Genomic DNA, 27504 nt, shown 5'->3' on the forward strand with positions numbered 1-27504 from the left:
CTGATAATGAAATAGTTATTTTAAATGTTTGGGGGTTCTTGGTATCCAAAGATTCATTATCAGAGTCCCCACAATTAAGAGTTTTACTTTGCTTTTGTTTCTAAACCTGTCATTTCATTCTTCTATAGGCCTTCCTGGTGAGAAAACTCTCTCTAAGGAAGCAGATTTACATCAGAATTTACATGCTTCATAACTTATAGTCCTGCACAGTTGCCTGGAGCACTAAGAAGTTAATTGGCATGCCAGAGTCATACAACCAGTATATGCCAAAGTTGGAACTTGAATCTAGTTTTTCCTGACTCCAAGTCCAACTCTTCACCAATGTGCCATCTTGGATCCCTAGGAGTTCATGGAGGGAAACAAAAGTCACCATAACATGAAAATATTCACTAATGAATTAACACTTGATGAAAGGCATTTTTCTCTACCTACCATGTCAATATTCTACCTTGTTGATCAGTCTCTCTAATTTCTGCAGATTTTTTATTTCTGTAACAACAACCCTCTTTATTATTCTACTACAAAAGTTAAAGTGTAGTTAAGGATATCATATTGCCCTAACATGAAAAATTGTGCCAAAAAATCAATTCTCAATTCATACTATGTTCATTTTTTAAAAATACTATATAATTATAATTAGGATAAAAATTTTATTAAATATTGGAAATAAATATTAAATTTATTTTCATGATTTTAAACTTTATTTCTCAATATAAAGGCCTAATCAAATCTCCCCCCACCCCAACTATTTACTATGAAAGGTAGGATGCTGTTTAAAATGGATTCATTTTAAGTGGCCTTTTTTGTTTTGTTTTGTTTTTGTTTTTTAAACCCTTACTTTCTGTCTTGGAATCAATACTGTGAATTGGCTCCAAGGCAGGAGAGTGGTAAGGGCTAGGCAATGGGGGTCAAGTGACTTGCCCAGGGTCACACAGCTGGGAAGTGCCTGCGGTCAAATTTGAACCTAGGACCTCCCATCTCTAGGCCTGGCTCTCAATCCACTGAGCTACCCAGATGCCCCCTGGCCTTTTTTGTTGCCAATTATATTTTGGAAAAACAAAGACCTCCTACATATAGATTATCCCAAAAATTGCATCAAATCAGCATTATAATGTTTTCCTTTATTGACCTTTTTCTCTGTATATTCAATGTCAATCTAACCAAGAACTTATAATCAACCCATAACTGGTCAACCTGAAATGGCCAGGAGGAAAATTATAAAAGGTCATTGAATAAAGGACATGACAAGTGAAAAAAATAAATATAAAATTAGGGATTTAGGAGAAAGCTACATTAATAGGAGGGAGTCCTTTAGAAACTTATGAGATTTGGAATTATAAACTTAATGTTTACAAAGATATAGTAGGAAGCTATAAATGAGTCTAATGCCAGAATAACAATAACTGGCATTTCTATAAGCATCTTAAAGCTTGCAGAGTTCCTAAAGTGTTATTTAATCTTTATAAGAACCTTAAGATTATAAGTAATATAATCATTGCCATTTTATGAATAAAGAAATCAAGATATTGAAAAGTTAAGTGGGAGGAGGTGAGTGGTTCAGTGGATTGAGAGCCAGGCCTAGAGACCTAGGTCCTAGGTTCAAATTTGGCCTCTGACAGTTCTTAGCTGTTGTGTTTTACCTGGGAAGGAAGGAAGGAAGGAAGGAAGGAAGGAAGGAAGGAAGGAAGGAAGGAAGGAAGGAAGGAAGGAAGGAAGGAAGGAAGGAAGGAAGGAAGGAAGGAAGGGAAAGAAAAAGAGAGAGAGAGAAAGGGAGAAAGAGAGAAAGAGAGAAAGAGAAAGAGAGAGAGAAAGAGAGAAAGAGAAAGAGAGAAAGAGAGAGAGAAAGAGAGAAAGAAAGAAAAGAGAAAAAGAGAGAAAGAGAGAGAGAGAAAGAAAGAAAGAGAGAAAGAAAGAAAGAGAGAGAGAGAAAGAAATAAAGAAAGAAAGAAAGAAAGAAAGAAAGAAAGAAAGAAAGAAAGAAAGAAAGAAAGAAAGAAAGAAAGAAAGAAAGAAAGAAAGAAAGAAAGAAAGAAAGACAGACAGACTAAGTGATTTGTTCAGGATCTCACAGGTTGGAAATATCTGAGGCCATCATCTTCCAGACTCCAAGCTCAGTGTTCCATCTACTATATCACTCTTCCTCTGAGAAGGTGGTTGTGCAGGGTCTATGGGCAAAGCAGGGATCAGGGGCTACTAGGAGAAGGCCTTTAATGGAGAGTCCCAAAGATCTGCAGTCACTATAGGGAAGACTTATACTGATGAAGTGGATAATTAATAGATGGCAATGTTTATCAAATATGCAAATATGAAACAATGCTGAGAGGAAGAGCAAAAATACTAGATAATGGAATCAAAACTCACAAAGACATTGACAAGGCAACAATGGATCAAAACTAATTTGACAAAATTTAATAAGTAGCTGAGTGAAAAATTAATTTCAATTTCATAAATATAAGATAGGAAGAGAAGTGGTTTACATAGCATTCATTTTGCAAAAAGGTCTGGAATTTTTTAGAGGATTAATCCAAGTCAAATATTGTGATACAAAGAAAGGAGAAAAATAATGGTCCCTGCACTCCAAGAGCTCATACTCTAATGGGGAAATTCAAACTTCTGCTTCATTAGAAGGATAGTATCCAAGATTAATTCTTTTACTAGAACACATCTAGGCTACTGTATTCACATCTGTGGACCACACTTCAGAACCAGAATTGATATGTTTGAGAGGGTAACTATGATGATAAAGAATCTTGAGTTCATACCATATATTGAATAATTCAAGCACCTAGGGAATATTTAGCCTAGAGAAGATTCAGAAAAGTTTGTCTCCAAGTATTTGAAGAGCTATTATATGTAAAAAAGTAATTAACTGGGCCCCATAGAACTTATCTAAGGAAAAGTGAGTAGAAGTGACAAGTATGCAGATTTTGGTTTTATATAAAGAAAGACTTCCTAATAATTGGTGTAATACAAAAGTGGGACAAATTGCTTAGAAAGCCAAGGGGTTCCACCTTACAGTCTTTAAGCAAAAACTAGATGGCTATATGTGTTATATTGTAGAATGAATTCTTCAGGTATGAATTGGTTTAGAGGATCTCCAAGGAACCTACTTATACTTTGATGCTCTGAAAATGTTTTATATCCAATTACTTCACTTACTCTTAAATAGCCTCTCCATTATACTTGTTTTTTGAAGTATTGTCTTGCAGATATATATGTGTGTGTCTATATATATACATAAATATGTGTATATATGTATGTATACTGTCCCTTTCTTTAAAAAGGCTTTTGATCCTGCAGGCAGCTTCCAAATGCTAGGCAATTGAGTCTACATATTAGTTAAGCGATTAAGTGATGTTCCGGTTTAATATTTTCTATTCAGTTCATGTCACTTTTTCTATTCAACTTTTCAGATCTATTTATTGATATAATAAAAGGGCCAGCTCCTTTGCATTTGTATTCTGTTGACTAGAATCATAAAACACATTGGACAGAAAGGGAACTTGGATATCTAAAATTCTTAGATGAAAAACCTGCTTTTGTTATTAATGTTTAAGCTATAATCTGCTACATTATTCAATATGACCATATTTTTCAGAGACCATATCTCTAATTTTACGATTAAAGTCTACAAAAAAAATAGATTTCATGTACAAAAATCAATTTTCAGAACAACTTTTCAAGAATACATCCATTCTATATGTAAAAATGCCTTTCTATATAGAATGGGACATGAGTACCTTAGTATATTCTCATAGTCCTTGAAGGTCGCTACTAACTCTATAGAATTCCAAAATATCAAAGAGCAAGAAGGAAGGTTCAGAGGTTATTTGAGGTTAATCTACATATTTTTAATAAAGTTACAGGAAATTGTCTAGGACACAAAATAATAATAGCTGCCATCTATCTAATGCTTTCAAGTTTACAAGCACCTTACATGTATTGTCTCATTTGATCATCATAATAGCCTTGTAAGGTAACTAGTGCAGGTATTATTATCCTTATTTTACAAGATGAGGAAACTAAGGCACTGAGCAGTTAAGCGATTGTCACAAAGAGCAATAAATACTTAACTTTTGAGCCTCAATTCCCTCGTATGTAAGGTGAGTTGGACTGTTGTTGTTCAACTGTATCCAATTCTTTGTGAGCCCATTTGGGATTTTCTTGGCAAAGATACTGAAGTAGTTTGCGATTTCTTTCTCCATCTCATTTGACAAATGATGAAACTGAGGCAAGCAGGGGTAATTGACTTGCCAGAGTCACAAAGCTAATTGTCTGAGATCAGATTTGAACTCATGAAGTTGAGTCTTCCTGATTTTAGGCCTAGCACTATACCCACTATGTGACCTAGCTAATTATACAATAACTGTATGGGATATTTTATCCAAATTTTTTATAAAATCCCTATAAATGCTAGATGACCTATGTAGACTCTGTTTGCTCTACTGAAGAGTATATACTCTCAGTATATCTCTCCCACATTGGCAATATGGATGGACAATGAAATGGACCCAGAATTAAAATGGAGGATGTAAATGGAATGGATAGCATTGGAAAATTGCACAGGGTTTTAATAACCTTACATTTCTCCTTGAAACAAAGGCTCATCTTTTTTAACATCAGTAGCCTTCTATGATATTATCTGGTTGTGAATCACATAATACAGCAGCTCCAAAATCTTAAATGGCAGTTCACCTAAAGGGCATTAGAGAAAAGGGTATAAATAAGCTATAGCATATTTATTACTAATAAAGAACCATTGACCAGAAAAAGGCATAAAAGAAAGTACTCCAAATAGGTATCATCAAAAAAAAAATGCAGGTAAATCATATAGCAAAGGATAACAGATGAATATGTGATATTTCCCATTGGTATTCAGTATCAAGAAACCTAAAAGAAGGATTTTTTTTGCATGTCTAAATATTTCTAAGTAAGATTTTCTCCATTGGGGAAAATGAAATGGCATTTGCTATATATAATACTAAATGGTTTAAATGTATTTTAAGATTAATAGCTTCAGTTGAAAGAGTTCTGGAATTGAGCTGAGGATCATCTAAGTCAAGAATCCATGAATAATAGTAATCACAAGTCAGGGAATCCATGGACTTGGACAGGAGAAAAAAACAAATTTTTGTTTCATCAATCTGTAAGCTGAAATTGGACATTTCTGAAGCATTTTTCTAGGGGAAAAACAAAGCAACCAGGATGATGGGAAAACTCAAAAACCACACGTTATGGAGATTATTTGAAAAACCAGGCATTTTTAGCTTGTTGTTTATTAGACTTAGATGTGACATGAGAATTGACTTCAAGAATATAAAGGTCTTCTATTCAGAAGAAGGATTGATCTTGTTTTGCTTATCCCCAACAAACCAAACTAATAGCAATGCATAGAAGTTGCAGAACATGGATTCCAACTTAATGTAAGGACCAACTTCCTAATAATTATAATTCCTAAAAGGTGGAATACACTTTCTTTGGACATGATGGTGATCCATCACCATCACTGAAGGTCTTCCAGAATATATAGAATGTTGTGGAAAGGATTCTTGACCAGTTATGAACTAGAGTAGAACAATTACAAGTTTCCTTTCAATTCTAAGGCTCTATGCCTCATGACTATGTATACTCTCATATTTTATATGAGAGAGAGTGTGTGTGTATATGTGTGTATATATGTATAAGTAGTATATATATAAAGAGAGAGATATATAGAGAATAATGAATTCTAATACTTTTTATGTTCAGTGACCAAAAAGAGACTCTAAGAAACACTTTTTTGTGTATATTTTGTTTTGGATGATTTTTTGGTTACATTTTGAGTTCCAAGCTGCCTGCCTCTCTCCCAATTCCATATTAGAAAAAACCAGCATAATTTCCACACATCTCCAGAGGTAAATAGCATTTTCCTCCCTAAATCCTTTTTAGCTTATTTGAATGATCCTGTTACTCAGAATAGCTTAGTTACTCACAGTTATTCTTCAAACAATACTGCTATTATTGAATGTAGTGTTCTCTTGGTTCTGCTCCTTTCACTTTGCATTATTTCCTGCAAGAGTCCTTCCATGTTTTTTCAATGTTGGCCTATTTAGTTAGATCCCTTGTATCGTTTTAAGGAAAAATCCATTCATATCTATGCCTTCAAGTGTTTTTAGTAGTAATGACTTGTAATTTTACAAAAGTTTTTTCTGCATCTATTGATGTAATCATGGTTTTTGTTACTGATATAATCAATTATGTTAATAGCTTTTCTGAATATTAAACCAGTTCTGCATTCCTTGTGTAAATATCACTTGGTCATAAGGTCATATCACATAATTTTTGTGATATATAGTTTCCTAGTTAGCCTATGAGACTATATCCTATTACTTTAGTAATATTCATTAGTGAAACTGATTTATAATTTTCTTTTTCTTTTTTTTGCTCTTCTTGGTTTAGCTATCACCTCCATATTTGATTCATTAAAGGAATTTGGTAGGACTCCTTTGCCTATTATTCCAAATAATTTATTTAACACTGGAATTAGTTGAACTTTAAATGTTTGATAAAATTCACTTATAAATCCAACTGGTCCTGGTGTTTTGTTTTGTTTTTTCTTAGAAAGCTCAATTATAGCTTGTTCAATTTCTTTTTCTAAAATAAGTACTTAGATAGTCTATATCATCTTCTGTTAATCGGGAAATTTTATACTTTTGTAAGTATTTTTCCATTTTACTTATAACATAGTCAAATTTATTAGCATCAAAATTATTAGCAATTAACTCCTAATAATTGTTTTAATTTCATCTTCATTAATGATGTATTCACCCTTTTCATTTTGATAGCAGTGATTTTTTTCTTCCTTGATTTTAAAAATCAGTTTAACCAATGGTTTATCTATTTTGTTGGGTTTTTTTCCCCTAAAACCAGCTCCTAGGCTTTTTAATTTATTATTTTAATTTTATGTGATTAATTGATTAATACATCTTGATTAATTAATTAATACATTAATACATTCAAATTTATTAATTGAATAAATTATATGGAAGGAGTAATTTACTTGTTAAAAAATAACTGAGATAGGATGGAGCAAAGATAGATCCTTTAAAAAGCAGAATAGGCCAAGTAGAAAAGGAGGTATAAAAATTCACTAAAGAAAACAACTTTTTTAAAAAAGCCAATTTGCTTAAATTGGAAAAGAGGAACAAAAACTCACTGAAGAAAATAATTTTTTAAAAATAAAATTCATCAGGTAGGAGCTAATGACTCTATGAGACTTCAAGAAACAACAAAACAAAGCCAAAAGCATGAAAAAATAGACTAAAAATGTGAAATATGTCATTAAAAAACAACTAAATTAGAAATAGATCAAGGAGAAATCATTTAAGAAGTATTCAACTACCTGAAAGCCAAGAATAAAAAAGAATCTAGACACCATGATTCAAGAAATTATCAATATCTTAGATCCAGAGGGTAAAACAGAAATTGAAAGAATCAACTGATCACCTTCTGAAAAAGATTCCCCAAATGAAAAGTACTTGGAATTTTATAGCCAAATTCTACATATATGAATAGGCAATTTTTAGAAGAAATCAAAGCTTCTATGTTGTTGTTATTGTTCAATTGTTTTTCAGTCATGTCCCAAATCTTTGACTCTATTTGAAGTTTTCTTGGCAAAGATCTTGGAATGGTTTGCTATTTCCTTCTCCAGCTCATTTTTCTGAGGGAGAACTCAGATAAACAGGGTTAAGTGACATGCTCAGGGTCTCACAGCTAGTAAGTGTCTGAGGTCAGATTTGAATTCAGGAAGATAAGTTTTCCTGATTCCAAGACCAGTGCTCTATCCACTATGGCACCTAACTGCTCCCTAAAGCTATCTATAGTAATAAGGGGCAAAAAAAAAATGCTCTAAATCACTATTACTGGATATGTGATTAGAGAAAGAAAAATTAAGACAAACTCTGAGGTACCTCCTCAACATATCAGAAATGACAAATGCTGGGGGAGATGAAGAAAAATTGATACATTACCAAACAGGTACAGCAATTCAGAATTATATCCAAACGACTATAAAACTGTGTGTACTACTACTAGATCTATATCCTAAATAAATTAAAAAAAAAAGGAAACGTACCTATATGTAGAAAAATATCACAGCCCTTTTTGTGGTGGCAAAGAGTTAGTTGGTAAGTGAAGGGATGCTCATCAACTGGGAAATGGCTAAACAACTTGTGGTATGTGATTGTGATGGAGTACTATTGCAGCATAAAAAGTGGCAAGGAGGGCAGTATCAGAAAAACATGGCAAGACATATATAGACTGATGGAAAGTGAAGTGAGATCATTTTGCACAGTAACAGCAATGTTGTAATTATGATCAACTGTAAAAGACTTGGCTACCCTGACCAATTCAATGATCCAAGACAATTCTGAAGGACTCATGATGAAAAATTGCTATCTAGCTATGAAAAATGTTATTCACCTCCAGAGATATTTGATAAATTCCGACTGTAAACTGAAGTATAATTATCTCACTTGCTTTATTTTTTTTTTGCTTTGTTTTGCAATATGGCTAATATGAAAATATGTTTGACATGATTCCACATGAACAATTAAGATCATACTCATTAATTTCTCAAAGGGTTGGGAAAGAGAAAATCTGAAATTCAAAATTTAAAAAGAAAAGAATATATAAATTAAAACAGAACATTCAGATTTATTGAAGATGGCCCAGTGCTGTGACAACACTATTATAATTCTATTGCAATGAAATGGCTATAAAATGTAGATTGCTAATAAAATGTCAAGGATTAGCCAAAATTTTACTATTAAACCATGCTAGTAGTCATAGCAAAGGCTCTCAATTATCAATTGATCTGGGCCCATAGAGTTGTTCGTTGTAATTCAAATTACAGAACATGGAAGAAATGACGTAGTTTTACTAGGAAGAGAGGAAGTTCAGGGAACATAAACTAAAGAATCAAATTAGAAGTCCAAAGTTCAGAGACATCACAGATAAAAAAAAAAAGTATAGGTCTCCAACAAGAGCTTCCAATCTCTATGACAAGAATTTCTTAAGTCAGTTTCTTCCTATCCAATATCTGTTTTGTCCATACACAGTGCCTGAAAGTACTTTCATAAATGTAGAAGAAGCTGAGCTCATATATAGAAAGGCAATATGAGATCATAAGACCCTACATTTGAGATAGAAAGAAATTTTGGTCCACATCTCTCATTTTACCAGAAACGTGCGTTCATAAAGAAAAAATTACTTGCCTTTAGTCACATAGCAAGCAAGGCACATGGCATAGCTGAAATCTGAACTCAGGTTCTATAACTCTAATTTATTTATTTCTCCTATTCTACCCTGCCCCTCTTTCTACAAGATTTATTTTCAATTCAAACATTATCTCCTTTTTATAAAAAGGAAATTAAGCAACAGAGGCAAGCATGAATTCAGAACTGACATTTATATAGCACTTTATAGTTTACAAATGATTTTTTATCTCATTCAAAGTTATAACAATCCTGGAAGGTAAGTACAAGCATTATCCTGTCCATTTTATAGATGATTTACAATTTCAGTGACTTACCCATCGTCGCATCGCTAGGGAGTGTCTGAGGTAGGATCTGAACACAGGCCTTCCTGACTCCAAGTCTGGCACATTATCCAATTCCTTAAGTAAAACATAGATGCTAACTAATCAATCATTAAACTATGAGCAATAGGGAGTTACCAAGTCCCCAAATTACAAAAATATTATGTAAAAGTGTTGCTTTTAGACAACCAACAGTAGGAAAAGAGCTTAACATAAACTTGTTATCTGAAAAACATTTCTCTTCCTGTTTTTGACTGATTTAGACAAAAACAATGACCAACAAAAATCAGGCTTTTACATAGAAATGTCTGACACTGACTGTATTTCTGCATTTAAGGAATAGAATGCTCTGCATGTTGATGAGTGAAATTAAGAACTTTTTGTATAAAACTCAGGAAAAAGAGAAACAACAATTTGTAAAGATATAAAGGTAACCACATCCTCAAACTCTCAATATTTTGTTCCTTTATTGCAGTTTTTCTGAATTATTTTTATTGAAAGGTCTTAGACTATTACAGTTGGAAGGGATGTAATAAGTAATTCAGTCCAACATTTTTCATTTTTCCATTTTTTTTCCATTTTTAATTTTTCAAATGAGAACTCTGAGGCTCAAAGAAGTCAATTTGCCCAGTCACTAGGGAGTTCATGGTGGAGCCAATATTAGATACTGGGGCTGCTAACAAACAGGCTTGTCCTCTTTCCAGTGCATCGAAGAATCTACAAACATCTATACATACATACATACATTTTATATGAGTACATATGCATGTGTTATACATTTTATGTTATATTTTATATTTATATACATGTTCGTATATATAAAACACACAGACAAAATTTATATCGTGTGTAATTTTATGTTATATATAATTTATATTCTATATGTAAGTCATGTAATACACACACACACACACATATACCTAGAGAGAGATGAATACAATTTTTTTACATTCTAGGCTCCTTCCTACCTAGATTTTTTTTTAAATAGGGAAGTGGGATGGAACCACCACCCACTCTCTCACCAGACTCTGTCCTCATCTATGTGGGTCAAGAAAAAGACACAAAGAGAAGTAGAAAGGAAAGAAATAGTGAGAGGCAGCTAAAAGGAACTCCCTACCTCAAACCATTGCCACTGCTCCAAACCAGTCTCCAACTTCATTCCATTTCATCCTGTAGATAATAACAATAATTTATATTTCAATAGCACTCCAACAATCTGCGAAGTACTTTCCTCACACCAACTAGGAGGTAGGTAACACAAGTGTTATTATTTCCATTTTACAGATGAGAAAACTAAGAGGCTAACTAAGAGAAAACTGAAGAGGCTAAGGGATTTGCTGCTGGTCACACAGCTAAAGTAGTGTTTGAACCCTAGTCTCCTGATTCCATATCCAACTCTCTATCCACTATGTCATGTTACAAAATGGCCCTTTATTCCTGATAATCAGCAGTGTTATGATAATGTTACACAATGTTTCAGCCTATCCTTGAAGCAGGACTACTATATGTGGCTTCTAGTGGCTAAAAATAAATCCATGGCCCAATGCAACACTTGCACTTGTCTCATTTCCTTATTTTCACTCTTTCTCCCAGTTTGAACTTCACAGTGATAGCCATTTATGAAGTTCATCCAGTTCCACGCACAACTCAAAACCCTCAGAAAAGCACATCCATGAATCAGTATCAACATTGGCACTAAAGATCAGAGTTCAAGCAAAAGGAAATGTAATCAAATCAAGATTTTGTGTCATTTCTTAAGTCTCGGAACAAAAGAGCCTAAACTGAAAGATTTGCTATTGTATGCTTTTTATGATACAGAAGACCAAGGAATGTCATTTGTACCAGCCTCCTCACCTTGACCATATTATTTTTTTTAAACCCTTACCTTCCATTTTGAAGTCAATACTGTGTGGGATAGGCAATGGGGGGTTAAGTGACTTGCCCAGGGTCACACAGCTGGGAAGTGTCTGAGGTCACATTTGAACCCAGGACCTCCCATCTCTAGGCCTGACTCTCAATTCATTGAGCCACCCAGCTTCCCCCACCTTGACCATATTCTTAACAATTCTCTGTAATGACTAATGATGAAAATGCTCTCCACAGCCAAGGAATGAACTGTTGGAGCCTGAGACCAGATCAAAGCATGCCATCTCCCACTATGTTTCCCTCATGATATTTCTGTTGTATGTGTGAGATATGACTTCTGTCATGACATGAGCAATATAGAAATATGTATCCCATGAAGTATGACTATAAACCTATAGTGGACTATTTGTCACCTCAAAGAGTGGGGAAAGGAAGGAGAAAACTTGAATTCTAAAACATCCCAAAAAACTGTTAAAAACTGTTTCTATACATAACTGGAAAAAGTACAAATTTTTAGAAATAAAATAAGAAACAATTCTCTAACAAAAACAATAGACTTCCCAAATAACATGAACAAAAGCTATGTTATAAGTGACAGATGGCTTTCAACCTAAATACCTCCCAAAAAGAGACCAAAAAAGTAAAGCGAGAAACAGTATGAGATGGAAAGCTAGGAAGGGGCAGGTTGTGAAGGGCTTTGAATGTCAAAAAAAAAAAGGATTTCATACTTGATACTGGAGGTAATAGTTTGGGGGTTGGAGGGTGGTATTGACATGGTCAGACCTGAGCTTTAAGAAGATTAATTTGAAAGAAAATCAACTGGAGGATGGGTTAGAATGGGAGAGATTTAAGCAGGGAGACCAATCAAATGGCTACTTCAATAGTCCAGATGGAAAGAGATGGAAGCCTGCATCAAGGCAGTTAGTGGATTTGTCTGATGAGAGGAGAATTTATATGAGAGAAGTTACAAAGGTAAAATCAACAGGATTTAGCAACAGAGTTGATGTGGGAGAGAATAAGAGTAAAAAATGACACCTAAGTTGAGAGGTGACCAAGAGGAAGGTGATATTTTCTATACTAATAGGAAAGTATGGAAGAAGGAATGGTGTGAGAGTCAAGGTGATGAGCTGAGTTTTGGACACACTGAGTTTAATACACACAATGAGACATTTGGTTTGAGATGTGAAACAGGCAGTTGGAGATGCAAATTTGGAAGTTAGAAGGATTAGAGCTAATTAAGTAAATCTGAGAATCATCAAAATAAAGATGATAACTGAATCCATGGGAGCTGATGAGATGACCAAGAGAGATAATATGGGGGGATGAGGTCATACGCAATTGTCAAAAAGTGACCTGAAGAAAGATCCAGCAACAAGATTGAGAAGGAACAGTCAAACTAGTAGGAGGAGAACTAGGACAGAGTAGTGTCATAAAAACCTAGAGAAGAAAGCATCAAGGAAGAGAGAATGATTAACAGTGTCAAAGGCTGCAGAGAAGTCAAGAAAGATGAGGCTCAGAGACAGGTCCTGGGTTCAAATTAGACTTCAGATCATTCTTAGCTGTGTAACCCTGGGCAAGTTACTTAACCCATTGCCTAGTCCTAACCAGTCTTCTGCTTTGTAACCAAGCATAGAAGGAAAGTAATGGTTATTTCTTTTTATGAGGGATTATTGGTCATTTTGAAGAGAGAAAGTCCAGTTGAATAACAAGGTTGGAAACCAGACTGGAAAGAGTTAAAAAGACAAAACAAAAAGAAAATCAGAGATATCAATTGTAGGTGGTCTTTTCAAGAATTTTAGTGACAAAAAAGGAGGAAAGAAAAAAGGAAAGAAAAATTCAAGAATTTTAGTGACAAAAAGGAGGAAAGATCCTAGTGGGAATGTTTAGAGGCAATTAGGGGCTTTTTTTGTAAATAGGGAAGACATGGGCATGTTTGTAGGCAGTAATAAAGCAGCTCACAGACAGGGAAAGATTACAGATTTAGTGAGAGAATGGGATGACAGAGAGGGTAATCTCCTAGAAAAGATAGAATGGAACAGGGTCATCTATAGATGTTGAAGAGTCAGGCCCTATCAAAAAGAAGAGTCACCTCCTCATGAGAAATGGGTAAAGGAGATAGTGGCAAAGGTACCTGGGAAATGAGAATTAAGAAAGAGAGGAGCTCTGAACAAATGGCCTCAATATTTTCCTTGAACTGTGAGGCAAGGTTCCTAACTAAGAAGGTTAGGAAAGAGGGAGCCTTGAGAGGTCTAAGGAGGGATGACAAATTATGGAAAAGTTGCTGTGTTGGGTGAAACAGTAAGTTAATTAGGGAAGTGTTAAAAGGATTCTCTTGTGGCAATGTATGTCCATTCAAGATGATGTAACAAATCCATAGTGGCCCCAATCAGCACATTAGTGATATTTTCCAGCTTCATTAAGCAGCACATGAGTAGGGGTTAAAGCAGCAGATGGTAAGCTTGGCAGAGCAAGATCAGTGACAAAATAAGGGGGCAAGGGATTCAAAAGAAAAAGACAACTTAGAGATCAACTTGTTCACCAAGGGTTCAAGATGACAAAAGGAGACTGTCTCTCCTACAGAGGTAATGAATACCCTGGGAAAAAAACTGAGGGAATGAGTGATTGGAGGTCACAGGGAGAAATTAAGAATAGGGTTTGGGATTACAAATCAGAGAAGAAAGAGATAGAATGATAATAGACTGTGACCAGATAAGGAAATTTCGGAATTCATGGGCATAGAAGTAGAAAATCTGCAGATGATGGCAGGATGAAAGGTATGACTATGTGTATAGCTGAGGTAGGGCAGAGGAATAGGTTGTGTGAAATGAGTAATCTGAGGAACTGGGAAGTTAGGGTTTGTGAGGGAGCATCAATCTGTATGTATAAAACTTATTACGTTATAGTATAAGGTAGAAGCTGGGGAGGAAAAAAGACTTTAAGTCCAACACTGACCTCACTGAGGGAAAAAAAAGTAGATTGGTAGAGTTAGACAACAACTATTATAATTTTGATTGGGTTGTAGATATGGGTGGAGTGAATCTCAAAGGAGAGAGGTATTTGGATCATGGAGTATTTCAACTCCCTCAACCTTGACCAGGGAGCTGAAGAGGAGTGAGTGAAAGTTTAACCAATGCCAGAAAGATTGGTCACAAGAGGCTGAATCATCAAGAAGGTGCTAAGTCTGAGAGATAGCTAAAAGATAGCAGGAAAATGGAAGAAAAAGCTTTAAAATGAAAGCAAGTTTGTTACCAATGGTGCAGGCATTCCAAAAAGCACAGTGAAGGATAGGGTAGCCTTTGGGTGAAATTCTAGAGAGAGAGGGGCTGAGGGGAACCAAAGTAGGGGATGGAGACATGGGTTTGGAATCACTGGAATGGGGAGACAAAGGCTGAGGACAGAAGAATGAATTCAGAGTACCTTAGGTCACTCAGCTGCAGTGATCAGTAAAGGGAAAGTAAAGGCCTGTAGTGGTGGACTCTTTCTCTCTTTCACCCAAAGGCAGGGGCCAAGAGCTGAAGGAATGGCAAATACATAATAAACAGGCTACTGTAGAGATGGGTTACAAGGATTTGACAGGCAAGCCATGAGACAGAGAATCCCAGAGAACCTTCAGAGCTGGCAAGGGAAAAATTCCAAACTGCTGGAGAGAGTTGACTGGGTTTTGGAGCTGAGAGAGAAGATGGAGGTTGCTGATCTGTGCTCCTGTGGACATCTCTGGATCATCCTGCAAGCAGCCCTCTGACAAGAATAGATAGGAGTGTCCCAATTACCCTTGGGTGTACCAAGGGAAAGATTGGAAGCTGCAGCCATTCTCTGGACCATCTAGGACTCCTCATCTAGACTCCAGCCTCTATTTGCCAAAAGACTCTATATGTAAGATCTCTAAACTTTCTATTGGACTGACCCTTAAGAGTTTAGGATAGGATTATTAGTTAGTTTTAAACTAAGGGATTAAGTTGTAAGACCTCCTTCTCCCTCTCCCTTCTTTTCCAAACCTCTCTGAATAAAATAAAAATATTTAAATGGTAATCCTTATGTGTTTTCAATCCTAAACTCCTCCAAATTAATGTTGTTATAACACTTCCTCACTCTTACATAACTACTCCAGCAAAAACCTTGAAATTCATATCAGACCAAATGCAATCTAATGAAAAGCTAAATTAAGTGACTTCTTTAACAACAAAAGTACACCCAAAACAACCAGCTAGAAGCCTACAGGTAAACAGAGGTAGAACAGAGACACATATAGCTTTCAGGGCTTAGCATCTGACAGCAACAGGATGGACGACTCCCATGGGAAGACCTCAACACTCAGACTGCTTCATCAGCCCAAGTGCCCAGGGGCTCTGAGGTTTCTGTTAGTCAGTCCATTGATAGAACATTACCTTCCCAGGTAGTACTTTTGGATGGCTCCAGTGGTTGGGGTGTTTTTCCACAAGAATCTAAGATTACTTCTTATCCCCACTGTAGCTCATCTGCCAATAGGTATACTTATTCCTCTAACTCTGAAAGAATCTTCCTAGAGTTTACCCCTAGCTTGTCCTTTCATTATGTAAAAAGAACATCGTGGTGTCATATGTAGACTTGAAAATTATATTCCTTTCTGGGTTCATTTACAACAAACATTAAAGAAAATCATGAGAGGTACCCATTTAAACTTGCTCTGTTTCCTGAATCTTAGCCACCTCTTTTACCATTAAAAATGCATTATTTTTAAAAATGCATTATTCCTCATCTAATAATGACTCAATTTGGAGTTTTGTCAAAGACATTTAAAAGTCACTGGTGGGAGAGAGCAGTTAGGTGGCTCAGTGGATTGAGAGCCAGGCCTAGAAACAGGAGATCCTGTTTCTAGGTTCAAATCTTACCTCAGAAATTTCCTAGCTGTGTGACTCTAGGCAAGTCACTTGATCCTTATTGCCTAGCCCTTACCACTCTTCTGCCTTGAAATCAATACACAGTATTGATTCTAAGATGGAAGGTAAGGGTTAAAAAAAAGGTCACTGGTCCTCTTTTATCTAAATGTTTATTTAATAAACTATAGCTTTTAAGAACTCTGAGCAATATAATAACCAAATACCCCCCCAAAAAACTAATAAAAACTTCTCCCTGCCCTTTGACAGGGAATTCATATCCTAGAGGGGAAGAATGAAACAGCCAATGTGTGAATTTGGTTTTTCTCACTTCCATTTAGTTATTAAAAGGAAGGGTTTTGGTGAGAGGCAAGAGCATCTAAAGTTAGTGAAAGTAAGAGCAAAACAAAGACAAGACTATAATGCTAATAAAGATCACAGACAAGCAAGACAGTGTTGGTGCTATCATGTTAAATGTAAAATATACCTAAAATATGTATATATGTGTACATATTTTATATCTAATATGTGTGTATACCTGTTTCACCTTCATGAGCTCTAATTCAGCTTCAGACACTTACTAGGTAGATGACCTTGAGTATGTCACTTAACCCTGTTTGCCTCAGTTCCTCATCTGTAAAATGAGCTGGAGAAGAAAATGGCAAACTACTCCAATATCTTTGCCAAGAAAACCCCAAAAAATAGAGTCATGAAGGGTTGGGTATGACTGAAAAGATTCAACAATAACCACAGCATATCTAGAAAATCCAAGCTGAATGTAATAGCAATTTACAAGTTTGTACATCATCCTTTTGTTTCTGTTCATGGAAATTTTCATGTTTATTGATGCTTGTCAAGTGCACAATAAAAAAAAAAGAACCGTTTTAAAATAAAAAGCTCTCTAGTTGGTTGGGTATTGTTGTTTCCTCTTAAGAGAAACCACACAACTAAGTTTTCTTCTAAAATATTCCATTTAATTATCCAGTAATACTATCCTTTATCATACTGGCTTCTACTCCTACCAAAAGTTTCAAGAAAAATCTTATAAATGTGAAATCTGAGTTTGGTTTCAGGCTCTCAGGAAGTCATTGTTCTCTTTTAATCTCACTTTTCTAATGCATAAAATGAGTCTGGTGTTGCACACCTGGTCCACCTGAATCAAACAAATTAACTATTAAAAATGCATATAAATACTGAAGGGAAATATACTGTACTCCAATCAAACAGAACCTTATTTTCAACAACCTTAAACATTAAGCCACGAACATTCTAAAACAGAAGACTTATCCTTATTGTTGGAAGAATTGATTAAAGGAAAATGAGAAAAACATCTGTTTTCAAGCACTCTACCCATCAGAAAGACCTAATCCAGGAGGTAGCTAGAAGGACACTCTAAATCTGACTTTAGAAAAAGTCATTTCATTCCACACTTCTCCCCCCTCAACTTTCCATACTCAGTATCTTCATCTGTAAAATGAGAGGGATTAAACTTTTCACTTTTACATTCTATGATTCTATAAAACTACTACAGAAATAATAATACTGGAATTAATTCTGCCCTAGCTTTTGTACTCTAGCACAAAGTTACTTGCAATGCCCCTAATCATGTATTATTTATCAAAGAAGCTACTACTTCTACAAATTTACTTCAGAATTGTATTCTTGCCTCAATTATCCATCACAACTTTCTATAATCTATTTATTTGTGAAGGTCAGAAGGGGGAAAGGAATAAGTTTTTATATATCCTCTACTATAATCCATATCAGAATGGGAAGTGAATTTTTACAAAACATATAATATGTTTTGCATGACAATATATTCATAACCCAGATTGAATTGCTTGCTAGCTCCAGGAGTCGGGAGGGAAAGAAAGGAGGAAGGCAATCTGGATCATATAACTTTGGAAAACTTATGTGGAAATTTGATTATATGTAATAGGCAAAAATAAAATATCTTTATAAAATAAAATTTAAATAAATTAACATTTTTAAAAATACATACTATGTGCCAGGCATTGTGCTTTTTACAAATACTATCTCATTTGAGTCTCACAATAACCCTGTTATTATTATTCTCATTTTACAGTTGAGGAAACTAAGGCAAACATTGGTTAAGTGACTTGTCCAAGGTCACAGAGCTAGTAAGTGTGTAAGACCAGATTTGAACTCAGATCTTCCTGACTCCTGGCCCAAGCCTCTGTCATCTGTACCACCAACTTGCCTCTGTGGCAGAATGGGAAAGTGAATCCAAGGGCTGGATTTTTCTAAGAGTTTGTAATACCTTTCCAATTCATAGAGAGATCAGTTATCCCTGAATATCAAGATAAAATTAATTCAGAATCAATGAAATAGCACTCTTCAGGCTCTGACATAAGAACTTCAGAAATTTAAGCATTTCAACAAAAATCAAATCAACAAATGTTTATTAAGCTCCTACTATGTACACAGAGTACATAGGTTGTAAAAGTGATGTAAAGTTCAGATGAAACACTGTCTATGTTCTTTGGCATTTTCTGGAAGGGCATATGACATATACGTACATAGCCACAATACAGAAATAACACATGCCAATAATAACTTTGAAGGGGAATCCAGTCATGATCATCTTGAGAAGTCATGATGACACAGCCTCCATAATGGATGGAGAGGTCATATGCATCACTCTGTCTTATACTCAGATCCCCAACAACCCTGCTATTGTTATTCCCATTTTTAGTTGAAAAAACTGAGGCAAATGGGTTCTTACTGAACCTGCTGCCCTAAGACCTGCATGGACAAATTTATCTATAAATATCTTTAAAAGTAAAGGAAAACTAGAAAGACCTACAGGAACTGAAGCAGAGTGAAATAAGTAGAACCAGGAGAACATTATACACAGTAACTAAAACTTTGTGGGATGATCAAAGGTAATAGACTTTGTTACTAATAACAATGCAATGATCCAGGACAATTCTGAGAGACATATGAGAAAGAATGTTATCTATAACTAGAGAAATAACTGTGAGAGTAGAAATGCAGAAGAAAATACAAGATTTATCATTTGTTTATTTGGGTATAGGATTTGGGGCTTTGGTTTTTAGAGATTATTCTCTTACAAAAATGAATAATATGGAAATAGGTTTTGAGTATTAATATATGTAAATCCCAGTGCAGTTGCTTGTCAAATCCAGGAGGTGGGGGGAGGAAAGAGGGGAGGGAGACAACATGAATCATGTAACCAAGGGCAAAAAATTAAAATTAAAAAAATAAAATAGAAGTCAAGGAAAAATACAAAAGGATGTTAGGGAAAGCAAATTTCTGACACAAGAAGAAGCAATTAGGAGTTGCAATAGATAAGTGTATTTATAGTCTCAGAATGCTAGCTGTGAGACCCTGGTCAAGTCATTTATGCCAATTCAGGCTCAATTTTTTAATTTGTAAAATGGGGACAATAATAGCACCTACTTGTTTGTTATGAATATGCAATGAGATAAAGCACTTTCCAAATCTTAAAGTGCTATTTAAATGCTAGCTAATATGATTGATTATAAGGCCAAGGCTAGAATGAAGTTCTATAGGACACAGTAGCATGTTCCTAATCATTTTTAGTTATAACATGGACAAATGCAGCAGCCACTCAGAACTGAGGCTCAAAAACCTAGCAGGCAAACACATTTGAGTGTCCTCCTCCTCTAAATGTTCCTTAGAACCATGGGGAAAGAACTAAAAAATTAGGCAAATTCCTGAAAAAAAGTTGATGCTTCCAAACCTATACCCCTTCCACTGCTGTTACAATGACAAAAACTGGGGTTTACATTAAAAATGTTTAAAACCAACTTTTTTCCTCCTTAAATCCTTACCTTCTATCTTAGTATCAATTCTAAGACAGAAGAGCAACAAGGGCTAGGCAATGGGGGTTAAGTGACTTGCCCAGAGTCACATAGCCAGGAAGTATCTGAAGCCAAATTTGAATCCAGGTCCTCCCAACTCCAAGCCTGGCATTCTGTCTACTCTGGGCTACCAGCTGCCCCTACTTTTTTTTAGGGTACTTTTTTCACTTAAAATCTTCAGAAATATAAACCTCAAATTTGCTCTTCTTGAACAAAAACAATAGGCCACAGCTTCATTCTCTTGAGGCATGTGGAAATGTCACTAGCTGTGGCTGAAATATAATACTGGAGTAAATGAGGACACAGAATGCTGAAAATTCATGTCATCTATAGAGAATCTGCTCAATTCAAGAAATGCCCATTCATCAAATTACATTCACTGAAGAATCTATTTGGTTTCTGTGGTCTTTGGTTGGAGTTTTATTAAATGAAATCTGAGCCAGGCAAACAGACTCATAGCCAGCTTCCATACATGCCAATAGCCAGCAGCCACAGGAAATCCCACTGTCTCTTGGGTTTTCATTTTCTTTCTCCCTCTGCCAACTGCCTTTGCCATCCCTATCACACTACCAAAGCACAGAATCTCAGTATAGGGAGAGACCTCAAGACCACTTCATCCACCCCAACCCCAAATAAGAATCTCTATCTAAAACACACATAAGTGGTTATTCCACCTTTGCCTAAAATGTTAGGGGGAACCCAAAACCTCCCACAATCCACTGCAACTTCTACCTATTACTCCTACTAAACCCTTCTTCCATATGAAAACCCATCAAATACATGAAAACAGCTATCACCTCTTCTTTTTCCAGGCTAAATATTTCCAGTTCCTTCAACTTAACTTTTTGTGGAATGAACTCAAAGTCTTGCCTGGCTACCCTCCTCTAGGACCACTGTCCAGCTCCTTAATACCCCTTCCTAAGACCTGGAACCCAGGACTGAACCCAATATTCCATATGTGGACTGATTGAGGCAGAGTACAATGGTATTAATAACCTCCTGATTATAGACACAAGTCCTCTCTTACAGTATCCTAAAATTGTATTTGATTTTTTGTTGTTGTTCAGTTGTTTTCAGCCATATCCAACTCTTTGTGACTCCATTTAATTTTTTCTTTTTTGCAAAGACATTGGAGAGGTTTGCCATTTCCTTCTCCACCTCATTTTACAGATGAGGAAACTTAGGCAAATAGGGTAAAATAACTTGGCCCTGGTCACATGGCTAGTAAGCATCTGAGGCCAGATTTGAACTCAGGGAGATGAATCTGCCTGGCACTCTAACAACTTCACCACCTAGCTAGGTTATAAGAGCATCATATCCCACTCTCAACTCATTATATTCACCGTGTAGTCCATTTCATCCACCTGATCTTTTTTTTCAGCTAAAATGTTATCTAACCACATCTTTGCCACTAGTACATGTAAAGTTTATTTTTTTTAACTCAAACTTTACATTTATCTCAATTTTAATTTCACGCTATTAGATTCAGTCTAATGTTCTGACCTTTAAAGATTCAACTCAGCTCAACATAATTTCCTGAGCACCTACTCTGTGCATCATGTGCTAAGTAATGAGCATATAAAGAAAAAAATTAAAATATTTCCTAACTTCAAGGAACTTCTATCTTTCTCGAAGGAGAGGGGTCAGACCCTCATATAGAAGGAGACTCTTGAGCCAAGTGCTGAAGGGAGTTAGGGGTCCCACAAACTAAGGTGGAAAAGCAAAACAATCCAGCAAAATTTCGTTGGCAGATGGAATACCATGAACCACTAGGAACCACAAGTAGAGCAGTCTAACTAGAACATAGAGACTATGTAAAAGACGTCTAGAAAGACTGATTGAATAGATTGTGAAAGGAAGGGCTTTAAATGGCAAACAGCATCATTTGTCAATTTTCTCCTATACATAATAGAGAACTTCTGAATGTTCTTGAGTATGATTGTGGCATGGTCAGACCTGTGCTTAAAGAAAATCTGTGAGGAAGATTTCATGGAGAAAACAAAGCAGATCCAATAGAAGAATACTGTAATATTCCAGGTGAAAGGTAGTGAGGGGTTGAAACAGGGTAGTTGTGTTAATTGAGAAGGGAATAGATTCAAGAGACTGAGGAAGTAGAATTGGCAAAGGTTGGCAAGTATTGGAAATAGAAAGAGAAGAACTCAATGATAATATAGGTTTTGAATTTGGGAGACTAGAAAGAAGATGCTATCCTCAACAGAAATGGAGGAATTAGAAAGGGAGCTGGAGGTAGAAAATTAGCTCTGCTCACATGATCCTTTTGAGATACCTACTGGACATCCAGTTTGAAATGTCTAATAGATAGAAATTTGAGATAAGAGTTCAATAGAGAGTTTAGGGTTGGATGTGAAAATGTGAGAATCATCTTTTATAAAGATATGTGAGCCCAAGGGAGCCTAGGAGACCATCAAGAAAGAAACAATAGAAAACAGAACTCTGAGAAAATCATATGAATAAAGATCAAGGGAAGAAGTCTAGAAAGAATTTTCAGATTTGCAAGAGGCCCAGAGGAAAATAGCATCACCAAAACAAATTAGAATTAAGAGAATATTCAAGAAAAAGGGAAATTTAGGGAATTTAGGAAGAATAAGGACTGAAGAAAATGATTCAATTTAGCAATTAAGAGATCAATGTATGGATAAATGATCAAAGAATAAGAATAATCAGTTCTCAAAAAAATGTTAACTACTGATAGCCAGGTAAAATAAGGAAAGAAATAAAAATCAAAACATTCCAGGTTTCACTTAAAACCCAGCAAATGAGCAAAGATTATGAAAATAGAGTCAATGGTAGAAGGGTTGTGGAAAGAATGGATACAGTGTAGGACCTGAAATCAGGAAGACACATCTTCCTGAGTTCAAATCTGACCTCAGACACTTATTAGCTATGTGGCCTTGGGCAGTTGCTTAACTTTGTTTGCCTCAGTTTCCTCCTCTATCAAATGAACTGGAGAAGGAAATGACAAATCACTCCAGTATCTTTGCCAGAAAAACCCAAATGGAATTATGAGAGTCATATACAACTGAACTACAACAACAATTCTGTTGGCAAAGCTGTGAAGTGGTCTATTCATTCTGGAAGGTAATTTGGAATTATGCTAATGGAAGAGCTAAAATGTTCATACTCCTTGACCTGGAGATCCTACTTCTAAATAAATGCCTGAAAGAAGTCAAAGATAGAATGAAAGGTCCCATGTACACCAAAATATTTAGGGCAATAATTTTTTTGTTGCAGTGTTAAATTTAAATCAATAACTCTAGGTTCTTATTTTCCATAGTTTAATTAATATTAACTTAAGATAGAGAAAGCAGATTAAAGCCTACTCTAACCCAACTAACCACATGTGTGGATTCTCCTGACTCTCAACCAGCCTCTCCAGCCACTTTCCAGGAAGTAGAGAGCAAGGGCAGTGCCACATCAAAACTTTTATCCTCTGTCCCCCACCACACACTTATGTTCACATCCATTCACCAAGTGTTCACGCAACGTAAGCACGGAATTGGGATGCTAGGTAAGACAGTTGGGTCGGAGGAGTCTTAGGGAGTGAATTCTATCTACACAGAAGCAAAGAACTGAAAAAACTACTGTGTCCAATGAATGAGGAATGGTGAAACAATTGTGGTACATGAATGTCATGTGCTGCAATGAATAACTAAGCAATTTAAGTTTCAGAGAAACAAGGGAAGATTGGTGTGAATTGATGCAAAGTGAATAAAGAATAAACATGAAAACAATATAAGAAATAACAATGTGTGCAAAGTTAGTGGGCAAGCTTAGCTCCAGAAAAGAGGTGAAAAGAGGTAAACTCCCTTATTTGCAAAGGTGGGCACTTATAGGTATGGACCACTGCATATGTTGTCAGATTCAGTTAATGTATTGGTCTTGCTGACCCTTTTCCTCTCATTCTTTTTTAATCTTTATTACATAGGATGGCTATTTTCAGAAATCAAGATGATATTAAAAAACAAAAGATATCAATAAATCAATAAAATCAATAAAGATACCAATAAAGCATTTTACAATTTAATGTTGAGGCCATTAGTAAACTTGGAAGGAATATATTTAGTCTATGGGTAGTGTTGGAAGTCAGAGTGTTCAAGTAGAGGAATGAAAGTTTAGTAAGTAGAGGTAAAGACTGTGAATTTTAAAACTATTCCACCCTAATCAGACTGTACTTTAGAAGATCTGATTTAGCTATTTCCTGATCAATAACAATAGAGATACTTGAACTAACAGAATCAGGTCTGGGGAACTCTACATTTCTCCACCCTCCTTAGTTTAACAAGATTAGGAAGGTCTGCACCAAACTCCAGGATTAAGTATCTGAGAAAAATGGCCTTCAACAGACATGTGCAGAAAAAGCAGACAGACCCCTGGGCTGTCCTAAGTCAAACTAAGCTATGATTGGTACAGATGAGATGCAGGAAAGTGACCTAAAACCGTCTATATAAGGCATATCACTGGCTCTCTTCGCCCTCTTTTCCTGGAGAGGCAACTCTGGCTGGCAGCAAGCTAGGCGGTTCCGACATCTTGGAGTGGTGGCAGTTATTTGTCTGGGTTTGGCAGTGAGTTTGCCCTTGAGTTGATTCAGGTTCGGGCATCTTGACTCAGCCCCTTTTAGAGTTCAGGCTGACTCCTTCCTCCTTCATACTCCAAAACATTACTTTCTAGATCTTCTAATCTTCCTGTCCAGTACTAGCCAGGCGGGAGAAAATCTTACTCCTTTTCCTTCTTCCTTCTCCTTAATCTCCTCCACTCTCAATTAAATCACCATAAAATTTCCAGCTGACTTGAGTATTTTATTATTTGGGATTTTCCCTGGTGACCATTTAAATTTAAATTTAAGTCACAACGCTAAAATTATCTTTACAAGACCAAAGCCAGCTTATCTGAAGTCTGGCAGTGAAAGGCAGAGGAAATTCAAAGGATAACAGCTAGAAAAGTTGGCAAAGTCAAGAGAAAGTTTTTAAAGAATGAGAAAGATTTGGATAGGTTTGTAGGCAGCAGAGAAAGTATCAGTATAAACAAGGAATAAAGAGAAGATAGGGGTAGGAAGGATGATTGAAGGGTCAAACTTCAGAATAGACACTGTGGGAAATTCCATTGCAAAGAATTACTGTAAAGCAGTGAGGGTCCAGTTAAAATTATATATCAAATATATAATATATCCCCTTAGCACAATTGTGTGATTTCCTCCAACAGCATTTAGCAACTCTAGAGGAGAAGCAGAGAAGGCAGGGAACTCCAAGTTAGTTTTGGGAAGAGGATGAGAAGCAATAAATGAGGAAGCAAGAGAATCAAGAGAAGGAAAGTGCAAAGTTGAAATGGTTACATGATTTAGTTGGTGTTCATTAACTGTGTAACCTTAGGCCTAGACCTCAGTTTTTCTACCTCTGAGAAATGGGTTAGTTGGATTCAATGGCCCCTGAAGGCTACTCCAGCTCTAGATCCACACTTCTATAAAATCTGGATTGTGAAGGGAGGAAAGCTAGACCAGATAAGCAGGAGTGATGTTCCCTGCTCATAGGTGGCACATAATAAATGCCTGTTTGGTTACATTAGACTCAACTAGGAAACAAGACCTTTTTGCATCTTGACTCTTATACAATGTGTAAGTCGACCCTGTATTCTTTCTGTCATCAATAAACCTTATAAGCATACATTCTATATCTTTATCCAAGTCATTGATAAAAATGCTAAATAGCACATAACCAAACTCAGACTTCTTGGGTAATCTGCTGGAACCTTCTTTCCAACTCAGTATCAAGCTAATGATGCCAACTCTGTTGATCTAGTCATTCAACCAGATTCAAATCTACCTAAATCTAGCCCACACCTCTCCCTCTTTCCCACAAAAACAGCTTGAGACTTTGTCAATGCTTTACTAAAGTCAAACAGTCTCCTTAGTTAGCAGATTAGTAAACCTATTTAAAAAAGGAAGTCTAACATCACATGGTCTTGATGAAATCATACTGGTTCTCTGTGATCACCACTTCCTTTTGCTCACTAACTATCCCTTTAATAAGATGTCCTACAAGTTTGCCAACCTCACTGGCTTACAACTTACAGACTCCATTCTCCACCCTGTTTTTAAAAAATCAGGACATTTCTGGCTTTGACCCAAAGCCACTGAGGAGGTCTAGGAGGAGGAATTTGAGAGGAAGGACTAGAGAAAAAGACTCCTTGAGGCTCATTTTCCCTTCATGCTCCCATCCCCCTGTAAAGGCAAAGATAGGAACCTCCTGACTCCCAAATTCCCAGATCCAAGTACACTCTTCCTCAGTTCCAGTGAAGAAATTTCCAAAATGAAAATGTTATGCCTATATCTAATGCAATCCCCTGTTTTATTTTTGAGCTTTATCGTTGCCCTTCATTTTTACACCAGTCATTTCCTCTTAACCTTTCCCCCCTTCCTTGTAACCAAAAACCTCAAAGCCTCTACGCAAAGTCAGTCTACACAACAATATATCTTACCATGTCAAGAGTAGACTTGCTTCATAGGTTCATTTAACTTTTTAAAATAAATGAACTTAAACCACACAGGCAAAGCACAAAAGACCATCCAGCTGCCTTAGAAAGTGGACTTCCACAGGTCACATTTCTGGTGCTGCAGACTGCTTATATACAGTCCTTCCCCTTCCTGCCCAGACCCCAAGCACCTGGAACAGCCTGCCTCTGGCATGGTGGAACAGTGTAGGTCAAGGAAGCTAGGGCATGTGAAGGAATCAATATTGAAGCTAAGACTTGGGCTCTTAACTGGGGATACATAAAATATAGTTTTTAAAGATCTATTTTTTGATAACTTCAGTTGAATGTCATTGGTTTCCTTTGGAATGCTATGGAGTTTATTTTAGGCACCTAAAAACATTCTGAGAAGAAGTCTGCGGGCTTTGCCAGTCTGCCAAAGGAAGGGGACCAGAACATAAAAAAAGACCCCTGCCATAAAGACTGGATTTAAAGATTGGAGTTCCCTGAGCCATGCCCTGGGCTGCCTTCTTCAATTCTTCTCCCACCCCCTTCTTTCCTTTCTCTCCATATATGATGGAGAAGTTAGAATTGTGTGTGTGTCTGTGTGTGTTTTGTTTTGTTTTGAACCCATACCTTGTCTTAAAAGAGAGGCAAGGGCTGGGCAACTAGGGTTAAGTGACTTGCCCTGGGTCACTCAGCAAGAAAGTGTCTGAGGTCAAATTTAAACCAAGGTCCTCCCAATGCTTAGCCTGGTACTTTACCCACTGGGCTACCTAGCTGCCCCTTAAAAGAATACAGTAATCCCTGACCTATTTCAGGAGTTACATTCCAAACACCCTCCTCAATAGGTGAA

The 27504-nt window shown here is 36.1% G+C and overlaps 1 protein-coding gene across 3 annotated transcripts in view; it reads right to left on the reverse strand.

Annotated features, from left to right (window-relative positions):
- TEC (tec protein tyrosine kinase) overlaps positions 1-27504 on the reverse strand; it is a 132534-nt gene that overhangs the window by 91068 nt on the left and 13962 nt on the right. For 2 of the 3 annotated variants that reach the window (XM_056802590.1, XM_007496480.2), the window contains 2 exons: positions 10695-10747; positions 9572-9655 (listed from right to left, as the gene is read on the reverse strand). The exons of the other annotated variant lie outside the window; for it this stretch is intronic. In XM_056802590.1, coding sequence (XP_056658568.1) covers positions 9572-9655; positions 10695-10736 — 126 coding nt within the window. In that variant the 5' untranslated portion in view covers positions 10737-10747. Of the gene's footprint in view, positions 1-9571; positions 9656-10694; positions 10748-27504 lie in introns of those variants that run through there. 3 annotated transcript variants of the gene reach the window in all.

The sequence above is a fragment of the Monodelphis domestica genome, chromosome 6 (genome assembly GCF_027887165.1).
Source record: "Monodelphis domestica isolate mMonDom1 chromosome 6, mMonDom1.pri, whole genome shotgun sequence".
NCBI classification, from domain to species: Eukaryota; Metazoa; Chordata; class Mammalia; order Didelphimorphia; family Didelphidae; genus Monodelphis; species Monodelphis domestica.